Source organism: Lentinula edodes, assembly GCF_021015755.1.
Source record: "Lentinula edodes strain Le(Bin) 0899 ss11 chromosome Unknown C8R40scaffold_26, whole genome shotgun sequence".
Taxonomy (NCBI): domain Eukaryota; kingdom Fungi; phylum Basidiomycota; class Agaricomycetes; order Agaricales; family Omphalotaceae; genus Lentinula; species Lentinula edodes.
Window position 1 is genome coordinate 195,264 of NW_025764332.1, and position 22,106 is coordinate 217,369.

The following is a 22,106-nucleotide window of genomic DNA, read 5'->3' on the forward strand; positions in this document are numbered from 1 at the left end:
TGTCCCAAGAATCAACCATCTGACCTTCTCCAATATCTTACCTTCAGGTTTTAACTGGAGCAACTACACTGAAATCCAAGCATACTCCCTTCACCAATGTCACAATATCGCCTCTCCTCCTTCTCCTCCACACTCAAACCCTCTCCATTCCCATCTTCTGACATCTCCTCCCACTCTGCACCCCATGCCTCGAATGGGCTACATGCCATCTGTGGAATATATATTGGCCTTGCAAAAAAAATTTCATGAAAAGAGAATGAACTTGCATGCATGACTTTGGCCAATTGTCTTTTACCCTTCTCCGGATCACTTTCAACACGCTTGATGATTTCTTCCAACACCCACTGCCTCAGTACAAACCGAGGATTAGTTTTCTTGGCCTCTTTCACTCTCAATTCATACGCATCATCTAGTGACACTGCCGATGCGACATTGCCTGCATCATCTTTGCAAAATATCTGATCTTCTTCTATACGTCCTTTAAACCTTGCCAGCCACTCGTCCCACTCTTTCCTAGCTGAATCCATGTTAAGCATTTGCCTATCTGTAGGCGAAACATTGTCCAATAATTGTTGAATGAACCTGGCATTATCATTGTCCGACGCAGGTGGTTTGAAAAAACTTAACAGCCTAAAGGTGCGATTAAAGTCTAATCGATGATTTTCCATCATGGTCAGCAGTGGTTGGATGAATCGGGATTCATCGGTAGTAAGAGAACGACGAAGACCAAGTCTCTGCAAATTAAGTAAGTCTGGGAGGGGAAATAAACATTCGAGAATTTACACCCACTTTTCGCATCAGAAGACCATTCTCAGTGCTGCAAATTTCCTGGAATACTGTTTCCATTTCGTCCTTGATGGCCGACGTTGCATGCTGTCGCCATTCATCTATCTTTTCGTTGGAGGCGGAGGAAGCCCAGTCCGGGGAAACCGCTTTCCCAGATTCCATTTCTGCGCCTATCAAGGGGGCGAGCGAATTAAGCAGGGCACGCAGGGCAAACATTCTGCAAAACGAACATCAGTATATCGATACAACCACATTCATGCAGTATGGTACGCACATCATGGTGGGCTGGTACTGTAGAAACATCAAAAGAGGACTAAATCAGCTCACAATAAGACGCGTACCTTGTACGCATATCTTCCACCATCATCAGTATGATTGCAGATATGTGCAGGGTCAAAGACATCCATGAATGCGAATGGACCGTAATCGATAGTGAGACCCAGAATCGACACGCTAAGACAATGACAGATGCATGGGTAAAGAATTGCGAATGATTTGGAAGACTTGCATACTTATCTATGTCGAAATGTTTGAATAGATGGGGTGGATTCGATGAGTGTGACACACACCTGTGTTCATTACACCATGCATCCAACCATACGCCTGCCAACCAGCTACCATCTTTGCATTTCGTCTCGTAACTTCCAATACAAGTTCCTTGCCCCATGGTTGTCCTTCCTGCAAATCTAATCGGAGTACCTTCTTGCTAACCCATTCTCCCAAGATCCGTAAGCTCTCCCAGTGAGGTTTCTGCTGACCACCACCGAAGAAAGCCATACTGTGACCATCTGGGGGACTAAGCGCTTCGAATGAACCTATGCGAATAAAAGAGGGCGCCATACGGGTGAAAACACAAGCGGTCTCCATCCTCTCTCGCCGAACTTCGACGGAGGACAGAGATATGAGTGACAGGGACCGAGTAGTGGGAATTCCTAGCGCCGCGATAGCTAGATAGTCTTCAGATAGTGTACAATTCGTATGATAGCAGTAGTACGTACCTTCCGAGCCCAGATATTCTCGAATAGATGAACGCAACACTGCAAGACCATCAGCTGATCGTGAATATGGTGTTCTTCCTGCTCCCTTGAGCTGTAGTTCGTAAACGTCATTGGATTTGGATGGGTGTGAAGTGGCCACTGTGTGAGTTCACGCAAAAGAAATGGAAAGAGAAAGCCGGGGAAACTCACGGATAGAGACAGCCCTCCCGTCTCCCAACTGACCAGCCCAGGTTCCGAACTGGTGTCCCGAATATCGATGACTCCACGGTGCGAAACCTCCTCTTTCCGGCCTAGACTCCGATTTGGGGTAGTCTTGCGATATGAGAACAGCCCGACCACCAAGAACATCAATCATTTCCTGTCTGGCAGCTATGACCTCCTCTTGGTCCGATTCGTGATTGGACCCGTGTCCTTCTGTGTCAGAGACTACAAGGGCAGGTTCACCAAGAATAGCGAACGCATCTCCTACATCCAAGTGAGGTACACAGTCTCTTAGACCGGTTTCGGATAATCCAATCAGGATTCTGGGCTGGTCGTTTTCCGGTAGTAGCGAATAATGCAGCTGTAACTTGCCCGAGGATCCGGATATTGCATCAGCCTTTGGGTTTCTCGCCTCCCTATCTGCTAACCATTTCTCTACATAAGCACCCTTGTCATCTATATTTTCAGACTCGTCTGGAGAGGGAGGCTCAATATTGTAAGGAAATGAGGTGGGAAACGGAGTCACATATGAAAAATGAGTTTCTGGGGATGTTAAACGAGCACGTCGCTGAACACTAGGTGTTTTAGCTAATATCTTTTCGATAAAGTTCGAGACGGAAGTTCCTCCTGTGACTGGATCTGGAACTAGATTGTGTGTAAGGAGGTGAGAAGAAGGTGGAATTGGTAAAGAAGAGATCTTGTATTTCGTGATATTGACTGTCATTCTGGACAGAGAAGACGAAGGTTGCATTCAGGGATAGCACAGCTAGGCGCCCACTACATCATTCCATATTCTCGTGCGCCTTTTTGGCCCAAATAGGTAATTCCATGACAGTGATGACTGAGCGCACGCTATAACAAAGTGATATCCCCCCTCTCTTGTCTTCCGATATTGTCAGCCAGAATTACACTTGCTGATAAACGCGTTCACTGTGTATGTATAAAAGGCTCTCTATTTTTGTCCTTGCGCTTGCAATCGCTCTTGCATATCTATACAGCGGACCAGAGCTCTCAAACTTAGTTTCGATTTCTCTCAACAGGACAAAGCCTTCGAATAACATTGCAAATATAGAATCAAATATGGCCGTAGCGTCTGTTTCGCGTAGTATCGTGAAGAAGGTTTTGGCCGTTGAGACTCCTGAGGTAAGTCCACAACCACTTGTGTCTTTGTATCCTAATAGTAATTGTCATTCAATGTAGGGCGCGGGAGCACTCGTTCGGCGTAGCATTGGCTCCATGACCCTAAGGAACCTGTCTCCCTTCCTGATGCTAGGTAAAATTTCATCTATCAAATATCAAATCTTCTTTCTCGAAGAGGCTCAATACGGACTCCAACAGATCACTTCCAGATCTCAAAAGGAGCTGTAAGTTGGCTATCTACGAACTTTCCTCGCAAATGATCTTACTGATTTTCAGGGTTTCCCCGATCATCCTCATCGCGGTCAAGCCACGGTGACCTACATGCTCGAAGGGTAGGAAGTCTACTCCAATGATACTATATGATTTTCTCCCCTCATCCATTGCTCTTAACTCCTTAGAACAAGCCGGCATGAGGACTCTGCTGGGCACAAGGGAACAATCGGTCAGCAATCAGATTATAGAGTGACATATTAACTTCGAGGCTCATAAGTCTTCATCATCGGACAGAAACGGGAGGCGTACAATGGATGTGTGCAGGCAAGGGTATCATACACGCCGAAATGCCTGTGCATGAAGAAGGTCTTCCTGACCCTCGGGGAATGCAACTCTGGATTGATCTGCCCAAAGAAGTTAATCTTCCCTGAGTTTATCTCGTGCTACCGGACTAAAGAACGTCAACATCATAGTACAAAATGGTCGACCCCATGTACCAGGAATTAGGACCAAAGGAGTATGTCTGAACCATGAAATTTGTCGACAATACGATGTTCATTTCACGTTGCTCTTTCTCAGAATCCCATCTGCCTATCCTGAAGGTCTCGATGGTCCTGTCAAGATCAAGGTTATATCAGGCAAGAGTCATGGCGTGGAATCGCCCGTAAGGCACCTCGGAGGATGCTGGTACTTTCACCTCAGTTTCAGTAAGAAGGGTATCACCGTCTTCCAAGACATACGTATGTATTTTTCCATTGTCTGTCGCTCTTCACACTGAAGCTTTTTACTTACAGCAGAAGGATGGACTGCTTTCATTTACAGTAACTTAAATATTCACTTTGATGATAATGACGCATTATACTAATCGAAATTTTCAGTTTGGAAGGGGTCTGTAATCGTTGGAAATGATATTATACCAGCTGAATCATTCCACACACTCGTCTTATCTGCGAACAAAGGCGAAACCGGGGTCAAAATGGTATCCGGAGACGACGATACACAATTCATCCTTGTAAATAACGGTTACTGTGTGTACATAGCCGCATCGTACTGAACATCAACCGTGAATCAACAGGTCGCCGGTGAACCTCTCGATCAAACAGTCTTCCAGTACGGTCCCTTTGTCATGACCACCCGGGAGGAGATTCAAAAGACATTAATGGACTGTGAGTAATTCTTTGGTTCTTGGCATGCATTATCAGCTAAATCAACTCTTGTTTCTAAGACCAAATGGGTAGGAATGGATTCGAGAAGGCACATACCTGGCAAAGTGAGATCGGGAAACAGTAATCTGGAGTCGTGGTTTCCAGTGCAACGTAAGGATATCTACATATGTTTTTGAAACCGAACTATATGTATTTTCGGAGACGAGGAAAAATTGCTGGTTTCATCTCGAACTAGGATTACTCATAGAGATATTCATTGTGCGCAGTGCGGGCTAGTCGCATTTCTGAGAGGGTAGCCGCACGTCGATAAGTGATCCAGATACCAAACACAGTAGAAAAGTTGTCAACGATACAATAATGGTCTACAAGTAATCCGCTGAAATCCCTTATTATCCAAGTAAACCCTTCACATATCTCAATAAATCGCTTCCCTAACAAGTCATAAGCAGAAATATTCATGAGTGCTCGAAGATCTTCTTACCCCTCGTGCTTTGACGCCCTGCACCATCATATCGACGCCATCGTCAACTCCTATGCTATCTTGTGAGCTCCTCTGTCCCTCTGCATCGTCTCCTGTCATTAAACCTTCAATTCTCGATAATTGGTGCCTTTGTGCCATCCGATATCGCATGACCACGGAAAGGATAGCGCGCCAGCCTTCCGTGGCATTGGAGCCCATACGAGCTCCAGAAATCCCATTAAGTTGCGAGGTGGAAGAGCTCGAACGAATATGCAAATTACTTGTACGGGGTGTGGAAACGGATACAACAGAAGGAGACGATGGTAAAGTAGGGACCACTGTAGAGCGTACCACATACGGACAGTATGAGCGATGTTCCTTCAGCAGGTCAAATTGGCGTTTGTTCAATATGCTGTTATTTCTCTTTGGTTGTTGCGGTGAGGATGCTTCTGAAGCCTCTAAAGAAGTAGCTGGGGGTTGTTTTGGAGGAGCAAAGGCCCATAAACCTACGCGTCTCTGGCAAAGAACACAATGCACTAGGGATGTGTCTCGGGCCATTGCTTGGGACACAGCCGTGTGCAGCAAAGGTCTTGATCTATCAGGACTACCGACAGGCACAACAGAGGTGGAGCGGGAAAGTGAAGGCGTTCGTGATGCGGACGGTAATCTAGAGTTCGACCGCGACGTAGAAGTGGAACGTGGACGTTCTGGAGCGAGAGTCCATCCAAAGAGAGAGGTTATGATGGCTGTTTGTGAGATTTCAGAAGATGACGAATGGTTGCCTGATTTTTCCAAGGACATGTCAGGGGAGGAATCAAAAGAGGAAATTGCAGATTGTAGTGAGCTGACTTGACTTGCGGTCTGAGGAGGATGATTATTCGAGACCCAAAAGGGAAGACATGGAACATACCAAGGGATGCTTAATCTCAACATCTTGGAGCACCGTATCCAGAGTAGCAGCGTTTATCTTGATGTTCTGTACAGTGGAAGCGGGTGATTGTAGCGGTATTCGATAAATTGAATCTAAATGTCACGATTGATTGAGGTAATTCTCATGGAATTGGCCGAGTGCATACCATCACATTGTCTCGTTCTCCAGGGGCAACCAATTTTGTGGTTCTGAACGAGTGATGCACGTTGTTTATCGACCAAGGCATTCGCTGGGACGAGTTAAGCTGATATGATGTGCAAAGACAATATTCCTTACCTGCCTCCCTAGATAGTCCTTCTTTCCCTGCAACAACCCACGACGCATTGCAAAGCCCACATACCAGCCGATCCTTTCCATCGTTGATCCACCCACACTTTGAAGCCGCCACCGCATCTAGTGTTGCAGGTTTATTGGCATAAGTGGCAAGTTTGAAGGTTTCCAGGCGACCTAGGAAAGACGGAATAGAGGAAGGACGGTAGTCGGCTAAAGGTGACAAGGGCGTTGCACTTGAACATTCTCCGAGCTTCGTAGGAAAAGCCTTTCGTGTTCTAGCGGCAGCTCGAGAAAGAATGGCTGAGAGATTGGGAGTGCTCTTAGAAAGAGAAGCAAATTTGGTATCCTCCGAGCTTCTGATTTGCAAAACAGAGAAATGTTGAATAAGGGGCGATTGTTTCAGAAAACTGACAGGCTAATATATGTAGCAGAGTTGAAGAACTGACTTGGAGGAGTCGACGTTTCTGGGCTTTATGCCATATTTCGCGAGTGTAGAGTATATTGAACGAGCATTGAACGGTTTTGTGCGAGGATGTGCTTCTGTCGAAAGTTCTTTGGGGCCCACAGCAGCATCGAGCGACTGGAACGCATCGTCAAGTTTACGCTAGAATTGAAGTGAAGATTAATGAAACATTCAACCGTTGATCTCATAGCTCACCTTTGTTGCGCGTATAGCCGGGATCGATTCAGAGTCTGTTTCAAAGTTCATGGAAGGAGTGGGTGAAAGTGATTGCACAGCCACTAAGCCAACAATAAATCAATTTATCAAAATTGTTTTTTTTTCTATCAACTGAAAAAACCGCCGACTGCGTCAGTCAAGCTGTTGCTTGTGGAATGCACATCTCAGCAGATTCAATAATATTATGCATGTTGAACCAAACTCAACGGTGTTGATGCATTGATGTTGAGCTTGCTGTCTGTGAGGGGGTCAGAAACCTTGCATTTTCTTCTACTCCTATCCTATCCAGAACTATAAAAAGTACACCTGTTGGTTTCCTCCTAAATATATAACAATTTCTCAGTTTCACAGCTGATGTCCGTTTACGATCAGGTAGCACTGCCAAATATCTGATAACGTCTGCAGATACTAGGACCAATTTCGTCGTACTGAGCTTTGGTGTGACACGAGGTGTAAAACTCGGGCTGTTCAGTTCAATATGATTATCAGTCCAAGTAGGCGTGGTCAGCCAGTCACAACTTACGAGTGATGCCAGCAAAGATCCACCGAACCATACAGCGTATCTAGATGGATCATTGAAGAACGAACGGGATCATGCCACGAAGAACTCACCTTTGTCGTTTGTGAGAAATAACATCGACTTCGACACCAGTTGACTTGGATTTGTTTATGAGGACATCAACGTTTGTCAAATTATAGTTATAAATACCTTGAGAACACTGCCGCTGGCGAGGACGCTGGCATCCAGACGACGATCGACTAGTTGCTTCAAATCTCGTTTGAGGCGGTTACCAAAATGTTGGAACATCGTAGATCCACCAGAGAGAACAATGTTCTGATCAACGAAGATCAGATTTAACATTCAAACTCGTCTGCAAATTGTATCACCTTGTATAGGCCTCGACGAACATCGATAGGTGATTGCTGAATGACGTCATCGACAATTTCCGGTAGAGGTGTAAGGAAGTCAGAAGAGTAAATTTCGGGATTGAAGAAAATTTCAGGAGCAAGGAATCGTTCATATCCAACGTCAATACTGTATTTCTATGACAATATTCGTAAGAGCCTCAAGAGAAAATAACATTATCCGACTCACCCGCCCAGTGACGCTGTGCTCGCCCTCGTATCGTTCAAAGTACTTGTACGGCTCGGTATCAAATTTACGGAACTCCTTCACAATATCCTGGCAGACATAGCTATAGTTTTCTTTGATTTTACCAGCGACTCGCAATTGATCTTCCGGAGGGATAGTTACAGTCTCTCCACGCTCTCGCATGAGATCAAGAACGAACTTCGTGATATCACGACCAGCAATGGGGATGTGCTTGATTGCACTCCCGATGACATAACCCTCAGCGCAAGGGATAACATGTGTTACACCGTCACCGGAGTCGATGACTGTCCCAGTAAGCGTACGATCAGTAACACGGTTGGACGACCACGATGCGGCAAGAGCAAGCACAGCTTGAACAGCAATATAGAGACCTTTGATGTTGAACGATTCGAAGAAAATTTCGGCGGTTTGCTCTCTGTTTTCAGGTGGATTTAGAGGAGGCTCGGTCTGTGATCAAATACAGTCTTAATTCAGTAATATCAAAAGGTAGAATTGGATATCGACGTACGAGAAGGAAGTAGTGATCCTCAGGCTCTGCCCTAAGATATTTGAAGATCGTCTGTTCCCAGTATCGTTCCATATGATCCCAATTATCTATCATTCCGTGACGAATAGGATAATGAACCCCGTAGCCCGGTGTCCTGGCATTAGCAAGAGCTTCATCGCCAATGAAGAAATCAAGGTCCTCAACACCACGCTTGGATGCGAGATGACCAGGTTTCGAGGGTACAGCTGGTGCTCGCGATGATTGTCCAGCAGGTCCGCGGGTGGCTATTGCAGTAGGAAATACGCTGTACAAAGCTGTAAAATCCGATTTACAATTGTGATACCTTGGAAACAACTTACAACGATGGATCGGAGTTTCCAGCAAACCTGGTAGACTATCGATCAATGGAATGCTTCGCAGTAGTGGTGAATTATCGTACCCGACTTTAGAGTAGCCTGTACCATTGTCACATATAATTGGTGCCAGGAGGGACATTATCGTCAGAAAGAAACGTAGTATGTACGCGAGCAGTTTGTTTGTGCAATAAACTATGTAGCACAGCCACTGCTATACCAATGCGCCCGGATGCAGTTCCAAATTACCGTCGAAGCTTCGGCATTTGCTCTATGCTGTCATCAGGTAACAAGGTGTGTAAGTGCAACTATACAGCAAGTAACATTTTACAAAGCCGCATCCAGCTAGATACACGGTACACATCTATGGACAGTTCCCGACGTAAAATATAACGCTCAACTTCAAGCCTTCTTCTCCAAGTGAATCTACGAACGCGCTCTGGAACATTTGCAAGACAGAAAGTGGCACCGCGTTCTCTCCTGCTGCGTGAGGTGTCACTCTAAGATATCCCCTTCGCTTGAATACGGCGATTGTACGATAAACTCTTTCACCATTGAGGTATGACCTTCAGCTAATGTGGTTCGCTCCACGCGATTATTGCGCTCCCAGAGGCCACATCGATTGCAGAGCTGAGAGGGAGCCAATGTTTTTTTCAGAAGACTTCTCTTGTAAATGATGTGCATGACGACTTACATAGTTCCCAGGATGCACCTTCGACTTTCGCCACAGAACAGTGTGAGTAATGCCACAAGCGGAGCATATTCTCGGCTGTGGTGAAATTTCAGCCGTCCTGGGCCTGATAACCAGCGGCGAGGTGCGAATTGACGAATACTCCTTCCTCAATGCGACAGAGAAAGTATGGAAGGTACCGCCAGGATTTTGGGCCACAGGATTTTTTTCCAGGTTCGAGGAAGAGTGTACAGGTGCTTGCGGCATGGGGTTTGACTGTACCAAACCGGTGAGTTGCTCGTTCCGAAATCTACGAAAATCCAGAAGTAGGTTAAGACTGTTGATGTGGGATCATCAGTCAGAATACCTACGGTAAACCACTGATATCAGAGACATATGCTGTAGAGCTGGTAACACCGTTCGGATAACCCTCGCCATAAAATTGCCCGCTAGCAGAGCCAACAGGAGAATGTCGTGTTCGGGGCATTTTGGAAGTCTGCTATATTCCGCCGGATTTGGAGAAAATTAGCTCCATAATCATTAATAGAGAATGGCACTTGCAATGTTTGGGATATCGTTTCGATTGGAGGTCCTGCGATGATTGTCTGCTTCAAAAACATTATTATTTACAGTGGGAGAAGAAGGTTTCCAGCCACGCACTGTGTAAATTTCTAGGCCATTCCATTTTTGAGCGTGGCGGTAGGTGTAAACCACTCCCCACGAGGTCTGGGTTGGAAGAATGTCGGTCAAATTCAGTACGAGAAGTTTTCACCAGTTGTGCATAATGGTGGCTACGAGGCATATTGTCGTTGGAAGAGAAATTCGGTGGAGGCACATCGCTATTCAAAACAACAGGGTTCAAGAGCGAAGATATAGAGCGTCTGTCGGGTCTGTTCTCCCTGTACGCCATCATTCGTCTAATTTTCGAGGCCAAGAGTCAACTGGAAGGAAAAAAGTCGATGATGATGTCCCAGTTCAACGGCCCAACATTTTGTTTCCGAAGACAGCAAATGATCGATTAAAATGGCTTCGAATATAAAAAATGAATTAGCGCGGCTTGCTTCTTGGTATATCTGTGCTGCGAATCACTAGGACCATACAACCATTTAAACTGTGAACGGCGAGGCAACAAGTTATAATCACGATCAAATTTTGACCTCCGTGCATACCTACATGTTATGGAAGTTCTGTAGGTTTTCAGACCAAAAAAAATTAGTTTCGCGCGAGTAGATTTTTCCCGATAAGTTCACGCGTTGTTGCAGGTCCACCTGCAGTTTTTACGCATCTCCGTCCGATATTTCACCAAATCCAATGAGGTAAGAAATAGCACATTTGCAGACGATTGTACATACAGCTGCGATCATCCCTATGTATGTAGGCGACAATCACAAACTTTCGGTTCCATTCACCACAGAGGGGGGTTCCGTGCGGACATGATTCCTTGCCTTAAAAAGTTAGAAACTCGGGTGCAACTTCAACTTAAGTAAAAAAATATACCTCTGTAACCATATCGGTAGGAATATCTGGGAGACTTTCCAGAACTTCGCCAGCCCACGGTGAAATGTCCCATTTCGTCGGATAGTTACTTATACAAAGACAAAGATCTTCTGGAAGATGAGCGCCCTGCTCCTGATTGAAGTGTTCCCGTACTCGTCGTTCTTCTGTGGCGTAGTCAGCTCCACCTTGTAAACGATTTTTGCAATTGTTGTAGAAGAATCACTACCTTCAGTCATAGCTGTTAACTGGTCCATCATGCCTCGTACGATGTTTTCTGCAGCCTCTTTGTAGACTCGCCTCCTAGCAATCTCCAAAATCAATTTGCGGAACGCCGTTTGGTAAGATATGAACTGTTGTTGGAGGTCTTCCACCGTTAGTAGATGACGTTGCATCTGTGTAAAGCGCTGCTCGCATTCACTCTAAAGGCCAAGATATTAGCGAACTACACTACACTAAGCATGGACGCTGACCTCTACAGTCTCTTGAGTTTGTAGCATCTCCGTCATGATGTCACCCAGTTCATCTAGTTCGTCTAGAACATTGGATAACCTCTTTATATGTTCCTGGTTGGTGTCTCGAATTTGGCAAAGTTGATCACTAACGAGAGATGAGTCTGGGGCATAATGACCACACTTTTGGAACTTACTATGTTGCGGTTACAGAGCGGAGATTTTCTTCCAACTCAGACAGGATGGACGGCAATTCCTCCGTATCACGATTCATGTCTTGATAAAATTAACACGGTAGATAGGCAAGTTTTGATAGACCGTACCTTGAAGATCATCTTCACCGAACACATCACCTGCTTCCCTTTCTCGAAGAGCGTTGCACATCTGATCATAGTGAGCCGCAAGACTTTCCAAGTGACCGGCCATCCCAATTTGAGCAGAATCCTGCGAGGTAATAAGTTGTTCTATAGATGGTGGTGGGGTCATTTCAGGCAGGTATTCGCGAATTGAGTGGATAGCGGTAGTGAGTTTTTCAGAATATTCGTCTGTTCTACTCAATATATCCTTGAGTTAGAATGCATCACCGTATCAGTCATGACCAAGCTGGTATACACATAGAAGTTTTGATACCTCGACAATCGTGTGTTCCTCTTCCATGCACTCAAATATGTCTTCTATTGCCTGGTCATCTACAAAATCGCGCAGTGTTTTCCAATTCTTGAGATCAGCCTGTGGCTTTGGTCTAGGTACCTGTATTGTATCTGAAGGGCTCCGAGAAAGTGTTGACAGACCATTGCTCTGCGTATAATTTTGTTGTTCATCCTCGGAATTCTGACTACCGAATATAGATGATGCAGTGGAGGTCTGATGAAAGTCTGGTGGGACGCGCTGAGAGCCCAATTCGTTCAAAATTTTATCTAATGCATCTGTCTGTTTAGTACGAAGATTATCCCAATCCTGAGTACTCAGAATGTAAGGGCAAGCGTGCAGCGACGTGATACGAGGGAATAATACCTGCACTTGTTTGTTCAGTTTCGTACGTTTCTCCTCAATGCTCTTCGCGACGAACGCGGCCAGCTAGTTTCAAATAAGAGACCCGTAGGCAATACAGACAGAATCACGTACTTTCAGCTGCTCAAGAACATTGTCAGTAATCCATTTGACTTTAGCATCCAATATGAGGACATCAATAGATGTTTGGGTCGATGTGGCCGAGAGCTCATTGGCCTTCGAACAGATCTGTTCACCTTCCTGAAGAGCTTTCTTTGATTGCAGGACGAGTGAAACAATGTGAGGGTCCGAAGCGGGCGCGACCGACATCGTGGTTGGTGAGAAAGTTCGCCGGAGTCTTGATTAAAGAATCTCCCGAAGGCAGGCTTTCGAATTAAACTTACTGTCGAGGCTACTTTAGATTATACTATCACTTCAACATGTCAATTCTTGCTGGAGACTCAAATCTTTCTCTTTGTCTTGCTTGCTCGTCTTCTCTTCCTCCACGGTCTCATGATCCCATCTTTACGACACAGTGCTGCAAAAAACCCATATGTTATTCCTGTGTTTCAGGCAACCCCCGGCTCGCACGATATAACCCTTGCCTAGCTTGTCTTGGAGGAGTGCAGGCTGTAGGACTACGAAGGCACGGAGGAAGACAGCAGCCATTTGTGCCACCGGAAAAGATCAATATTAACGGTGCCGTGCGCGATGAAGACACTTTTGTATTAGGTGAAGATGAAGACGACGAAGATCTTTCTGGGGAAGGTACACCACCACCACCTTATCCCGAACAGACATCGTCCAAGTCGTCATCACCACCAGCGCAAGCAGATGGCCAGCCAACTCCACAGTCGATTTCTTCGGCGGAGATAACCACCAAGTTAAATTCTTCTAATTATCACAATTCATCCCAATACTATATTCAAAGAGGAGACACTGTGCACGGAATTGCCCTTCGTTTCGGAGTTGACGTATGTTAGCATATTCTTCGTCATCTCTGAGTCTCTTCGACTAATTCTACATTTCTAGGGACGAGAGCTCTGTCGTTTGAACAAACTTCCGCCCAGTACACTAAGCAAAACTCCTCATCTCCTCCATACACGAACCGTCCTGACCCTTCCTGCTTTCGCTCGCCTCAAGGACCAAAATGGACACAGCCTACTTTATAGTCCCTCTGACGATGCCGAAGAGACACTAAGAGCGGTGAGACGAGCTCGCGAACGTGCGGAGAAACATTTACAAATTGTCACCAAAGAAGTAGATTGGAGAGTCGCAAAGGCTTATATAGCTCTTGCAGAAGATGAAGCTGTTGAAGATTCCGGACGGCAGTATGACCTCAAAAAAAAAGAGCTGGGTACGGTTTCGCAGTTCAGAAATGCCGTTGGGGGTCAGGCTTCTGATGTGGAATTGAGGGCGCTTGATATGTATTTTGAAGATGATGAATGGGAGGTCAGAGCACGACGAGAACGACAAACAAACAAATTATCTTATTTTCTACCTTCGTAATTTCCAGGAAATAAATAAAGGTATATCTACTCGACGTGCACGTTCCTGCATGTAATGCATTACATGTCTGTGTGATGATTTGCGGGGCATAGAAGGCATGATGATACTGGCTAGCAGCAGCTTTCTGTCATCTCTTAAAATGGTTGAAGAGATAGATATCCTGCTCAGTGCTTTCACTACAAACGCGAGAGCGATCCAAAATAAAAATGAATTTAATCATCTGTAGGTGCATCACCGACTCTGAAAGAGGAGGTCCTTGTTCGCACCAAATGGCAATCAAAAGTCGTGAGTTTTTGTGATGGTAGTGTCCCAGTGACACAAATGTGCAGTGCCTTTCGGGGGTTCCGGCACACTGGTTTGCAGCATTTTGCAGTCTGATGCAAATGTGCTGTACTTTCGGGGTTTCCGGTGCACTGCAGTGCACTGTTCAGAGAGGCTCAGAGCTGTTCCCATCCATCTCAAGGGGAACACACACATTTTTAGATTCAACATGGCAATGGGAGAGAGGTAGATAGATGTACCCTGGACATACCTGCTTATGCTGCCAGGCTACTATGTGGGTTTGTTTTTTAAGCACACTTTCTACATAGAAAGGGAAATTAGGTTTCATATTCAACTAAAATATTGACTTTCAGAGTCGGGGACTGCCGTGCGGGGCGCGGCGCTAAAGGATGTATGCAGGATGTATGTAGTATGAACGGGATCCAAGAAATACTCCAACCGCTAGATCGGCAATCACTCGGGACGCTTGTATTCCTTAAGGAGCGTGAAATGCCTCGCCTCCCGGCGCACTATACTTTTGAGCACCTCCTTTACCCAAGGAGTGCTGGCTGCTGCCTTCATCTCGGAAGTGTCCATGTAGCCACTCTCCGAAAAGTCATGAATGACCAGGTACTTGCATACAGTGACTTCGGCGTCAATAGAACCCCGGATTGCACTGTTGCTCAGGATATACCTCCTGCTCCTGAGCCAACCAGGAATCTTCGAGATCATGGGTATGTGCTCTTCGTTGTACAACTTGTTGAAATCAGCTTCTCCTTCGGTCTTTACGTCCAATCCAACAACAAAGATGAATTTCGGAGGAAAATCGGAGGCGGAAGCAGTGGTAAGGGTAGAGTTGTAGATGGAGGAGTACGCCCTTCGATTCAAATATTGCACCGTCGCGAGAAGACGTTTGTCTCTTTCGGACCCATTATCTTTGAGAGCCTGATATTCAGGTCCATCTGCGACACTGGATTCAGAGATGTCATACAGAGTCAGATATGTGGGTTTCTGGCCGTCGACAGCTTTAAAACGAGTTGCGTTAAGGAACGTAGGGATCGTCAATCGCGCCGGGGCGTGTTCATTATCATACCAGTCTGGACGATAGATAAATGATAGATAAGCAAATAGTGACTAGGGAGTAAAACTTGATCAGTGCACAAACCATGATACTCTGCTTCTGACACATTTGAGCCTGGTTCCAGGAGAACGAAAGAGAGCCCCTGAGCCTCAGCCTCCGACGGTGGCAACATGATAATTCAAGAGAAGGTGTAAGACGGTGAGCACGGGCATATATATAGACAGAAGAGATATCCTGAGAGATGGGAGAAGTCACGTTCTTGGGTTATAATCATCTGGTGGTACTTACCAACCAAAACCGTCCTCATCGGCGCCTGCATCGAGCCATGAAATGTAGCCTTAGTCCGTTAAGGGCATAGCTGATTTATCATCTTAAACTTGCAAATATGCCTACAGTGTCGACTGACTGCCAAGCCAAAAATTTAAAATGAAACCGGGGACCGTAGTCCGGCCGTCCCGGTGTACAATTCACAGCAATTCACTGACTCTGAGTCAGAAGCCATCACGGATCTCGCAAACTCTTTGCGTTACATTCTAGCAGTTTCCAGCCTACGATGCGGTATTACGAGCAAAAATATCCGGAGGTCGACGAACTTGTCATGGTACAAGTTCGTCAGATAGCAGAGATGGGAGCGTATGTCAAGCTTGTGAGTATCTCGAAATCACAAAAGATTCCGTTCAGATAATGGACTGTTTACAGCTAGAATATGACAATACCGAAGGAATGATTCTCCTGTCTGAGCTCTCTAGAAGGCGTATAAGATCGGTGCAAAAACTTATTCGAGTCGGGAGGAATGAAGTTGTTGTTGTATTGCGTGTCGATAAAGAAAAAGGTGCCGTCTAACGTTCTGCTTTTCCTTTGATACAGCTGATCCCGATCTAAGGTTATATCGATCTATCCAAAAGACGGGTGTCTCCCGAAGATATCACGAAATGTGAGGAGCGATACATGAAGTCAAAAACAGTCGCATCGATTCTACGGCATGTCGCTTCAAAAATACCATCCACGGACGTGGAACCCAAAACTGTCGAAGCTGCACCAGCACCTATAGATGTCGGAGATAAAGATAGCAAGAAAGCACGTAGAGCCGCTCGTCAGGCCGCTCACGATGAAGATGGTGCTGAAGAACTTCCAGTCTCAACAGGAAATGAGGAGGATCGACTCGAGATGTTATATGAACAAATTGCCTGGCCTCTCGGGAAAACGTACGGACATCCGTACGATGCGTTCAAGCTGTCATTGGCGTGAGTTTTCGAAATATTCTAAACGAGTTATTCCAGCTCACAATCTTACAGGGAGCCTGATACCGTTTTCGGTACACTACAAACTACTATATCTCCCGCGATTAAAACACTATTAACGGCCACTATTGCTCGTCGTCTCACTCCTCAGCCAATCAAACTTCGTGCCGATATTGAAGTGACCTGTTATACCCCTGCTGGCATCGACGCCATCAAGAAAGCTTTGAAGGCAGGAGAGAAAGAGAGTAGTGAGGCTGTCCCAATCAAAGTGAAGCTCGTCGCCCCTCCCTTCTATGTACTTACCACAAACGCAACAGACAAGGTTTGGGAATAATTCTCATCTATATGTATATTGCCCTCATAACAGTTTTTAGTATGCCGCCGTTGATCGCTTGGAACGCGCGATAGAATCAATCCAAAGCACTATCGAAGACCAAGGTGGCTCTTTAGTCGTAAAAATGAAGGTACGATCGCTACATTCCAAAATCACGATCTGTTTACTCATCCATCACCAGCCCAAAGCTGTTTCAGAGACCGACGAACAAGATCTCGCCCAGCTTATGGCTAAAGCTGGCCAAGAGAATGCTGAGGTTTCTGGAGACGAAGATGATGAAGAATGAATATACTACTGCTATGTTATCTTATCCTGGTTACAGGGGCTTCTTCATGACTTGCGATTTGCGACTGGCACCTTGTGATTAGAATGGAAGATCAGAGATTTTTCTAGTATCTTCGAAGAGGTAAGCTGTCTTCCGAGCTTTCCAATGCAGTCACAACACTTTTCTTTGTTGACATCTGAAATCGAAATCCACATGAAGAGGGTTCGCCGGCCTTTACTCACCGAATACACATTGTTTTCCCATAGCGTCGGAGGTACGGTGGCGGGATACAATGCCCGATGAAAATGGCCTCATATAACCGTTTAGTCGTTCTGTGCAATACCTCACTGTGCTCACAGTAGTACAACTTGGGAATTACCGCAAGCTGGACTGAGATCTTATGTACGCAGGCGTAGTAGCAGGCACATGTGATGTGCCAACTAGAATTTCATAATTCCATGTACAGTGGCAGTGGAGTGGAAAATTCAAATTTGAGTTGGCATATATAACGCGCCTTTTTGCCTTCAATCTGTCTTCATCCCCTCATTTGTTCTCCGGACACGCTCTTTAACCCACCACATTCTTTCATTCTTTCATTCGGCTCTGTGACGTTTAACAAATACCAGCTCACAAAATGTTCTCCTTCAGTCTGGTCGCAGCCGTTATTGCGCTTTCCGCAATCTCCACTTCTGCTCGTGTCACTCCCAGACACCGTATACTACCCCGAGTCAACACGCCTTCTACTTATGACACGGCTATCCTCGAAGCTTATTTCACGTACCATGCTCGTTATTTGGCGTTGGGTTGCCAGTACAACCACGGCAACGACTTCTTTGATGCATGCTGTCACCCGTTGCTCGTGAGTTGCGCTGTTTTACATGTTCCACGTTGTTGGATCAAACCTTGATGGTGCGTCACGTAGCAAAACGAAACTTTGAGCGACCTCGAGGCCCGCTGCACTCCAGACCCTACTGTTCTCTCTTCCGTCAGTGCCAGTCTCGAAGGCTACACCTCCACAAGCTCCTCGTGGTCCTCGACCGCTGATGTGACCCCCACCACCGATGTGGTACAGGCAGCCGCTCCCACCACTACTTGGAGCTCCTCGTCTTCCGACACCTGGACCCCCGACACCTGGACATCCTCCTCCGATGCTTGGACTTCTTCCTCCGACACCTGGACTTCTTCCTCTGACACATGGACTTCTTCCTCCGATACTTGGACTTCCTCTTCCGACACTTGGACTTCCACTTCTTCCGCTGTTTCGGCGTCAAGCACTGCCAATGTCAATACCGGGGGTTTTGGCACATTCTTCTACCAAAACGGAGTGGCAGGGGCTTGTGGAACTGTTCACAGTACGTCCATCTGACTCTGTTACAATCACAATCTGCTGATGACTGTTAAGGTGATTATGACTTTGTCCTGGCGATGGACTCCGCCATTTACAGCGCTGACCTTTGCGGCAAATCGGTGACAATCACCAACACTGATACCGGAGCGGTTGGTAGTTTTTGAATCCATTTGTTGACTTATTAGTGACGTCTTTTCTAGTCCGTGACGGCGGTTGTTGCAGATGAATGCCCAACATGGTAGGGAAAATGTTCTTTGTCTATCGTGGATTTTCATTGACTTTCGTGTCAGCATCAACGCCAACTCCATCGACATGTCGCTTGGTGCCTTCCTTACAATTGGTGCGCTTGCAACTGGTCAACTCAACAGTATGTCCTCGCATTCCTGTGTGATAATACCTCTTGCTAATGATCTCGTAATCTCCAGTCGAATGGTACTACAGTTAAATATAACTTTCCATACCTTCTCGATCTTTGTTATACTCCTCTATCATTTTGGGAGGTTATTGCAAAATTGTTTTTGATTATACCATTCACTTCACAGTTCGGACATCTGTTTTTCCAAGTACTGGTCTGTACTGGTGCATTTCTTTGATTATGAAAATTTGTTTGTTTATTTTGAACATTGAACTGATTGGAAGAGGATAACTGACTGATATTGACAATACACCAGTCACACCTTGTTCTGTGCAATCCAATGCGGAACTCATTTGTTTCCTACTAAGCAGCATATGCACTTACAGTATAAGCAGACAAAGGCTCTACACTAGAATGACTGTAGGTCATCATCTGTGCATCACTTTTGATTGTTGGTATATTCTGTTTACAAACCCTTCAAGCCTAATGTGCACTCCCAATACCTCTCGACAACCCCCAATACCATGTCATACTCAACTTCATCCATGATTCCTGACCCCAAATTGAATGCTAGCTGTCTTGTACATGAACCTGAGGATGGTGTCACAGTACGATGGAGATTCGCTGTCCCTCCACCAGCTTCGCCACTTGTATCACCTGGCATACTATCCTCAACATTGTTGGCCGAAGCATTGCTAGTGGCCGCGTTTATATCTATCATGGCAAACGAGCCATTGCACCCCTGGGATACAGGAAACGAAGCAGCTGGCCGACATTCTGTCACCAAAAACAGCAATGCATCGAATGAATCTAATAATCCTGTTCTGAGCAACGATAAGCTTGATCTGGCTGCCTCGTTGGGGTTCAATGAAGAATATTTTTGGGAGATGTTGTCTACTTTAAGATGAACTGAAGCTGGAGGGATGATTTCATGGTTGAGTCCCTTGCTCCCCGAAGACGTTGAAAGGGAGTTCGATTCAGATGGGACGGAGACATCAGGACTTTTATCTCCATTGGGGTTGAGTCCAGGGTTGGTACTAGAAGCGTTCATTTCGAACGAAGGTACCGAGGTAATTGTGGCACCAACTTCATCAGTATCGATACCTCCAATGTCGTTAACATCGTCTGAAAAACACCCATCCTCGAACAAGACATGCAAAACCGTAGCAAGATACCAAACAGCGTCTTTCCGCGCCAAGTCACGAATCCGAGCTTCTCTGGTACGAGCTCGAGGGTGCTGAGATACCGGCTTGGGTGCTGCAGCAAATTCCTTTGATTGAGTGTCTGCTGAACTTGATTCTGGTACCGGTTTTTGTTCGGTAGTGAATGCGGAGATTTCACCAGAAAATCGAGGGAGTGGAAGTACGCCGCTGGTACGAGATTTCATGCACGTAGATATAGCCGGATCGCTGAGGTCTTGAGGAAGACTCTTCAAAAAAGCATTGATACTACGAGCTTTGTGCGTGGGGTTGACATTGCGAAGGCCGCCACTATAGTTAACCGCAAATGATTTGAACAGTTCGCGTACAGCTACCAGGGAGAGATATTCTCTGACGCCAGAAACATAGCATGCATAGCCGCTGTCGCGGGTGCTTTGAGCACGGCTGCGTGGTAAGGAATCTATGGAATCGAATAACACGATAGCTTGAAATATTTGATTGCAACCGCTTTGAACCAAAGAGAGCAAATCCGGTCTGATATCTGAGAACTTGCAGAAGGGTGAGGAGCCCGCTTTCCCGATACCCTGGTTTTCGGGAGCGAAAGTCATCGACAGATAATGCTGAGAGAGCGACACGAAAGATTTCAGAATAGGTTCTAGGATCGATGTTGTCAAAATGCCGAAAAGCCGTTCCAAGGATGTCCAGAATTCTGGAGAAAATTCCTCTGCGAGTGATAAAGGAGGTTTTGAAGAACCAGCCGTTGGGTCTGATCGCAAGTCAGAGGGGTCTTTATCCTTTTTCTGCATCTTCTTTCCTTGCCTTTTCTTTTTGCCTGGTTGCTGAACAACGGCGTCTTCAGAAAATGAAGCCGTACGCGGAAAAAGAAACTTGAAAGACGTAGATAGAAGGTGAGTCAACAGGATATTCAGGGTTTGAATGGTCTTCATTGAGTTTGTTTTCCTCGTGGAAAGTGATCCGGAGGGAGATGATGATAGTGATATGACGCTGTTCAAAACGCGCGAAACAGCATGCAAAGTCCGGATCGTTGACGATAACAACAGAGTCTTTTGAGAGACAGTAAGAGGTGTAGGGTGTGTAGTAAACGCAAGAACCAGACGGTCAAAGCTGGAGAAGGAGCTAAAAAGGGAATCCTCAATCGTTCGCGTGCATGGTATTGGAGTTGAGTTTAAGGTTCTTCCTGGATCAGCGATCGAATAAATATTCTGTATGTAGGCCCAAGATTGGACATCTTACCCTCGAGGGAGTCACATCCCTGAAATTCTTTGAATATCGCTTGCAGATCGAGTCGAAGAGGTTTTTTGGGCACTTGTACCTCTGACTTGAACGGCACTGGTGCTTGGGCAGAAGATTTCTTGGTGGTATTTACTCCATTACTATCCAGAACGTTCGACTTTTTTTGTTTGCCTTTTTTCTTCGGTACCGCGGTTTTCATCGATACCTCCGCATTTGGTAGCAATGTTGAATTCTGAACCAGGTGGGGTTCCTCTGGAGAACCCTGCACGCCTATTCCCGTGCTGGTTGTTTGAAACGCGGCCAAAGCAGCAGTAGCCTCGTTTACGCGAGCGAGATATTCTATTGCCGAGGTCCATCAAAGGTGGTGGAGTGGCACAGAACGATTGTACACACCGATCTGTTCCTCCTCCTGCCTTTCCTTCAACACCTTAATCTCGTTTTCAAGATCAAGCGCATGCGTCCTCCATGAGCCATCTGTTGTTGGCGCATGTGGGACAGAGGGGGGGAATTTGGACCGTAGTTCGAGTACACAAGCTATAGGTTCACAATGGTTGAGTGAATATTTTTGATGCACGGATGAGGTAGATTTAAAGCCGCAAGTTGGAGCGATTTGTGAAAGGTGAAATGCCCAGAATGATCAAGACACGAGTTTTATGAGCATATTGTGCTGCTATACGATTGTACGACTACTGGTACTTACAATGACAAGACTGGTCGGGCTTCTTGAATTTCAAGGCCGTTAATGTCTACACTTGTCCAGCATGAACGATCCTTTAAATCAGAATTAGAGGGGACTCACAATCGCGATCCTCAATCGGTCAGTACCAGACACCATTCAGAGAAATGGCGCTCAGGCAAAGTAATTGGCCAAGAACAAGCGCTGGAGTGACG

General features: G+C 45.9%; 12 protein-coding genes across 12 annotated transcripts; 4 read left to right on the forward strand and 8 right to left on the reverse strand.

Moving 5' to 3' along the window:
- Positions 1-12: 12 nt before the first annotated feature.
- On the reverse strand, positions 13-2,709 carry C8R40DRAFT_1266314 (uncharacterized protein; the record flags this gene model as incomplete). The annotated part of the gene is made up of 8 exons (XM_046233933.1): positions 13-209; positions 267-734; positions 790-1,003; positions 1,061-1,077; positions 1,128-1,239; positions 1,352-1,733; positions 1,785-1,922; positions 1,974-2,709. The coding sequence occupies 8 exons, from the start codon at positions 2,707-2,709 to the stop codon at positions 51-53; spliced, it is 2,226 nt and encodes a 741-aa protein (XP_046084459.1). The 3' UTR covers positions 13-50.
- A 356-nt stretch (positions 2,710-3,065) lies between these two features.
- Positions 3,066-4,628, forward strand: C8R40DRAFT_1049940 (RmlC-like cupin domain-containing protein; the record flags this gene model as incomplete). Its single annotated transcript, XM_046224597.1, has 12 exons — positions 3,066-3,128; positions 3,186-3,258; positions 3,324-3,349; positions 3,402-3,457; positions 3,524-3,567; positions 3,633-3,754; positions 3,812-3,855; positions 3,918-4,078; positions 4,133-4,159; positions 4,217-4,350; positions 4,414-4,504; positions 4,564-4,628. 12 exons carry the CDS (start codon positions 3,066-3,068, stop codon positions 4,626-4,628), a joined length of 906 nt encoding a protein of 301 aa, XP_046084460.1.
- A 265-nt stretch (positions 4,629-4,893) lies between these two features.
- C8R40DRAFT_1050134 (C3HC zinc finger-like-domain-containing protein) lies at positions 4,894-6,499 on the reverse strand (the record flags this gene model as incomplete). Its single annotated transcript, XM_046224607.1, has 5 exons — positions 4,894-4,935; positions 4,986-5,825; positions 5,875-5,987; positions 6,041-6,124; positions 6,172-6,499. Coding segments are annotated over 5 exons (1,407 nt in total), but the record flags the coding sequence as incomplete, so codon positions are not given.
- Positions 6,500-6,501: 2 nt separating this feature from the next.
- Positions 6,502-6,896, reverse strand: C8R40DRAFT_1113301 (uncharacterized protein). Its single transcript, XM_046228459.1, has 2 exons — positions 6,827-6,896; positions 6,502-6,772 (listed from the first exon to the last, which is right to left on the reverse strand). The coding sequence occupies exons 1-2, from the start codon at positions 6,875-6,877 to the stop codon at positions 6,584-6,586; spliced, it is 240 nt and encodes a 79-aa protein (XP_046084462.1). The 5' UTR covers positions 6,878-6,896; the 3' UTR covers positions 6,502-6,583.
- A 3-nt stretch (positions 6,897-6,899) lies between these two features.
- On the reverse strand, positions 6,900-9,057 carry C8R40DRAFT_1113302 (actin-related protein Arp3). The gene is made up of 9 exons (XM_046228460.1): positions 8,888-9,057; positions 8,808-8,834; positions 8,470-8,752; positions 7,944-8,408; positions 7,736-7,891; positions 7,557-7,682; positions 7,460-7,503; positions 7,371-7,410; positions 6,900-7,311 (listed from the first exon to the last, which is right to left on the reverse strand). The coding sequence occupies exons 1-9, from the start codon at positions 8,941-8,943 to the stop codon at positions 7,216-7,218; spliced, it is 1,293 nt and encodes a 430-aa protein (XP_046084463.1). The 5' UTR covers positions 8,944-9,057; the 3' UTR covers positions 6,900-7,215.
- Positions 9,000-10,548, reverse strand: C8R40DRAFT_383702 (uncharacterized protein). The gene is made up of 5 exons (XM_046234881.1): positions 10,132-10,548; positions 10,033-10,076; positions 9,843-9,967; positions 9,496-9,781; positions 9,000-9,431 (listed from the first exon to the last, which is right to left on the reverse strand). The coding sequence occupies exons 1-5, from the start codon at positions 10,382-10,384 to the stop codon at positions 9,297-9,299; spliced, it is 843 nt and encodes a 280-aa protein (XP_046084464.1). The 5' UTR covers positions 10,385-10,548; the 3' UTR covers positions 9,000-9,296.
- Positions 10,549-10,856: 308 nt separating this feature from the next.
- On the reverse strand, positions 10,857-12,737 carry C8R40DRAFT_1161639 (autophagy-related protein 17; the record flags this gene model as incomplete). The annotated part of the gene is made up of 9 exons (XM_046230148.1): positions 10,857-10,916; positions 10,969-11,132; positions 11,195-11,387; positions 11,439-11,565; positions 11,615-11,693; positions 11,741-11,981; positions 12,048-12,374; positions 12,432-12,494; positions 12,543-12,737. The coding sequence occupies 9 exons, from the start codon at positions 12,735-12,737 to the stop codon at positions 10,857-10,859; spliced, it is 1,449 nt and encodes a 482-aa protein (XP_046084465.1).
- Positions 12,738-12,782: 45 nt separating this feature from the next.
- C8R40DRAFT_1113313 (uncharacterized protein) lies at positions 12,783-14,225 on the forward strand. Its single transcript, XM_046228461.1, has 2 exons — positions 12,783-13,381; positions 13,440-14,225. The coding sequence occupies exons 1-2, from the start codon at positions 12,848-12,850 to the stop codon at positions 13,914-13,916; spliced, it is 1,011 nt and encodes a 336-aa protein (XP_046084466.1). The 5' UTR covers positions 12,783-12,847; the 3' UTR covers positions 13,917-14,225.
- A 426-nt stretch (positions 14,226-14,651) lies between these two features.
- Positions 14,652-15,430, reverse strand: C8R40DRAFT_1172574 (uncharacterized protein; the record flags this gene model as incomplete). Its single annotated transcript, XM_046231875.1, has 2 exons — positions 14,652-15,274; positions 15,343-15,430. 2 exons carry the CDS (start codon positions 15,428-15,430, stop codon positions 14,652-14,654), a joined length of 711 nt encoding a protein of 236 aa, XP_046084467.1.
- A 381-nt stretch (positions 15,431-15,811) lies between these two features.
- Positions 15,812-17,119, forward strand: C8R40DRAFT_1070956 (translation initiation factor 2, alpha subunit; the record flags this gene model as incomplete). Its single annotated transcript, XM_046226289.1, has 6 exons — positions 15,812-15,904; positions 15,958-16,090; positions 16,142-16,502; positions 16,539-16,821; positions 16,874-16,963; positions 17,015-17,119. 6 exons carry the CDS (start codon positions 15,812-15,814, stop codon positions 17,117-17,119), a joined length of 1,065 nt encoding a protein of 354 aa, XP_046084468.1.
- Positions 17,120-17,732: 613 nt separating this feature from the next.
- C8R40DRAFT_1070957 (uncharacterized protein) lies at positions 17,733-18,891 on the forward strand (the record flags this gene model as incomplete). The annotated part of the gene is made up of 6 exons (XM_046226290.1): positions 17,733-17,957; positions 18,021-18,450; positions 18,501-18,595; positions 18,647-18,684; positions 18,737-18,813; positions 18,872-18,891. The coding sequence occupies 6 exons, from the start codon at positions 17,733-17,735 to the stop codon at positions 18,889-18,891; spliced, it is 885 nt and encodes a 294-aa protein (XP_046084469.1).
- C8R40DRAFT_384443 (uncharacterized protein) lies at positions 18,862-22,101 on the reverse strand. Its single transcript, XM_046234882.1, has 5 exons — positions 22,015-22,101; positions 21,916-21,961; positions 21,609-21,749; positions 21,216-21,554; positions 18,862-21,159 (listed from the first exon to the last, which is right to left on the reverse strand). Exons 1-5 carry the CDS (start codon positions 22,048-22,050, stop codon positions 19,268-19,270), a joined length of 2,454 nt encoding a protein of 817 aa, XP_046084470.1. The 5' UTR covers positions 22,051-22,101; the 3' UTR covers positions 18,862-19,267.
- Between the last annotated feature and the right edge of the window lie 5 nt (positions 22,102-22,106).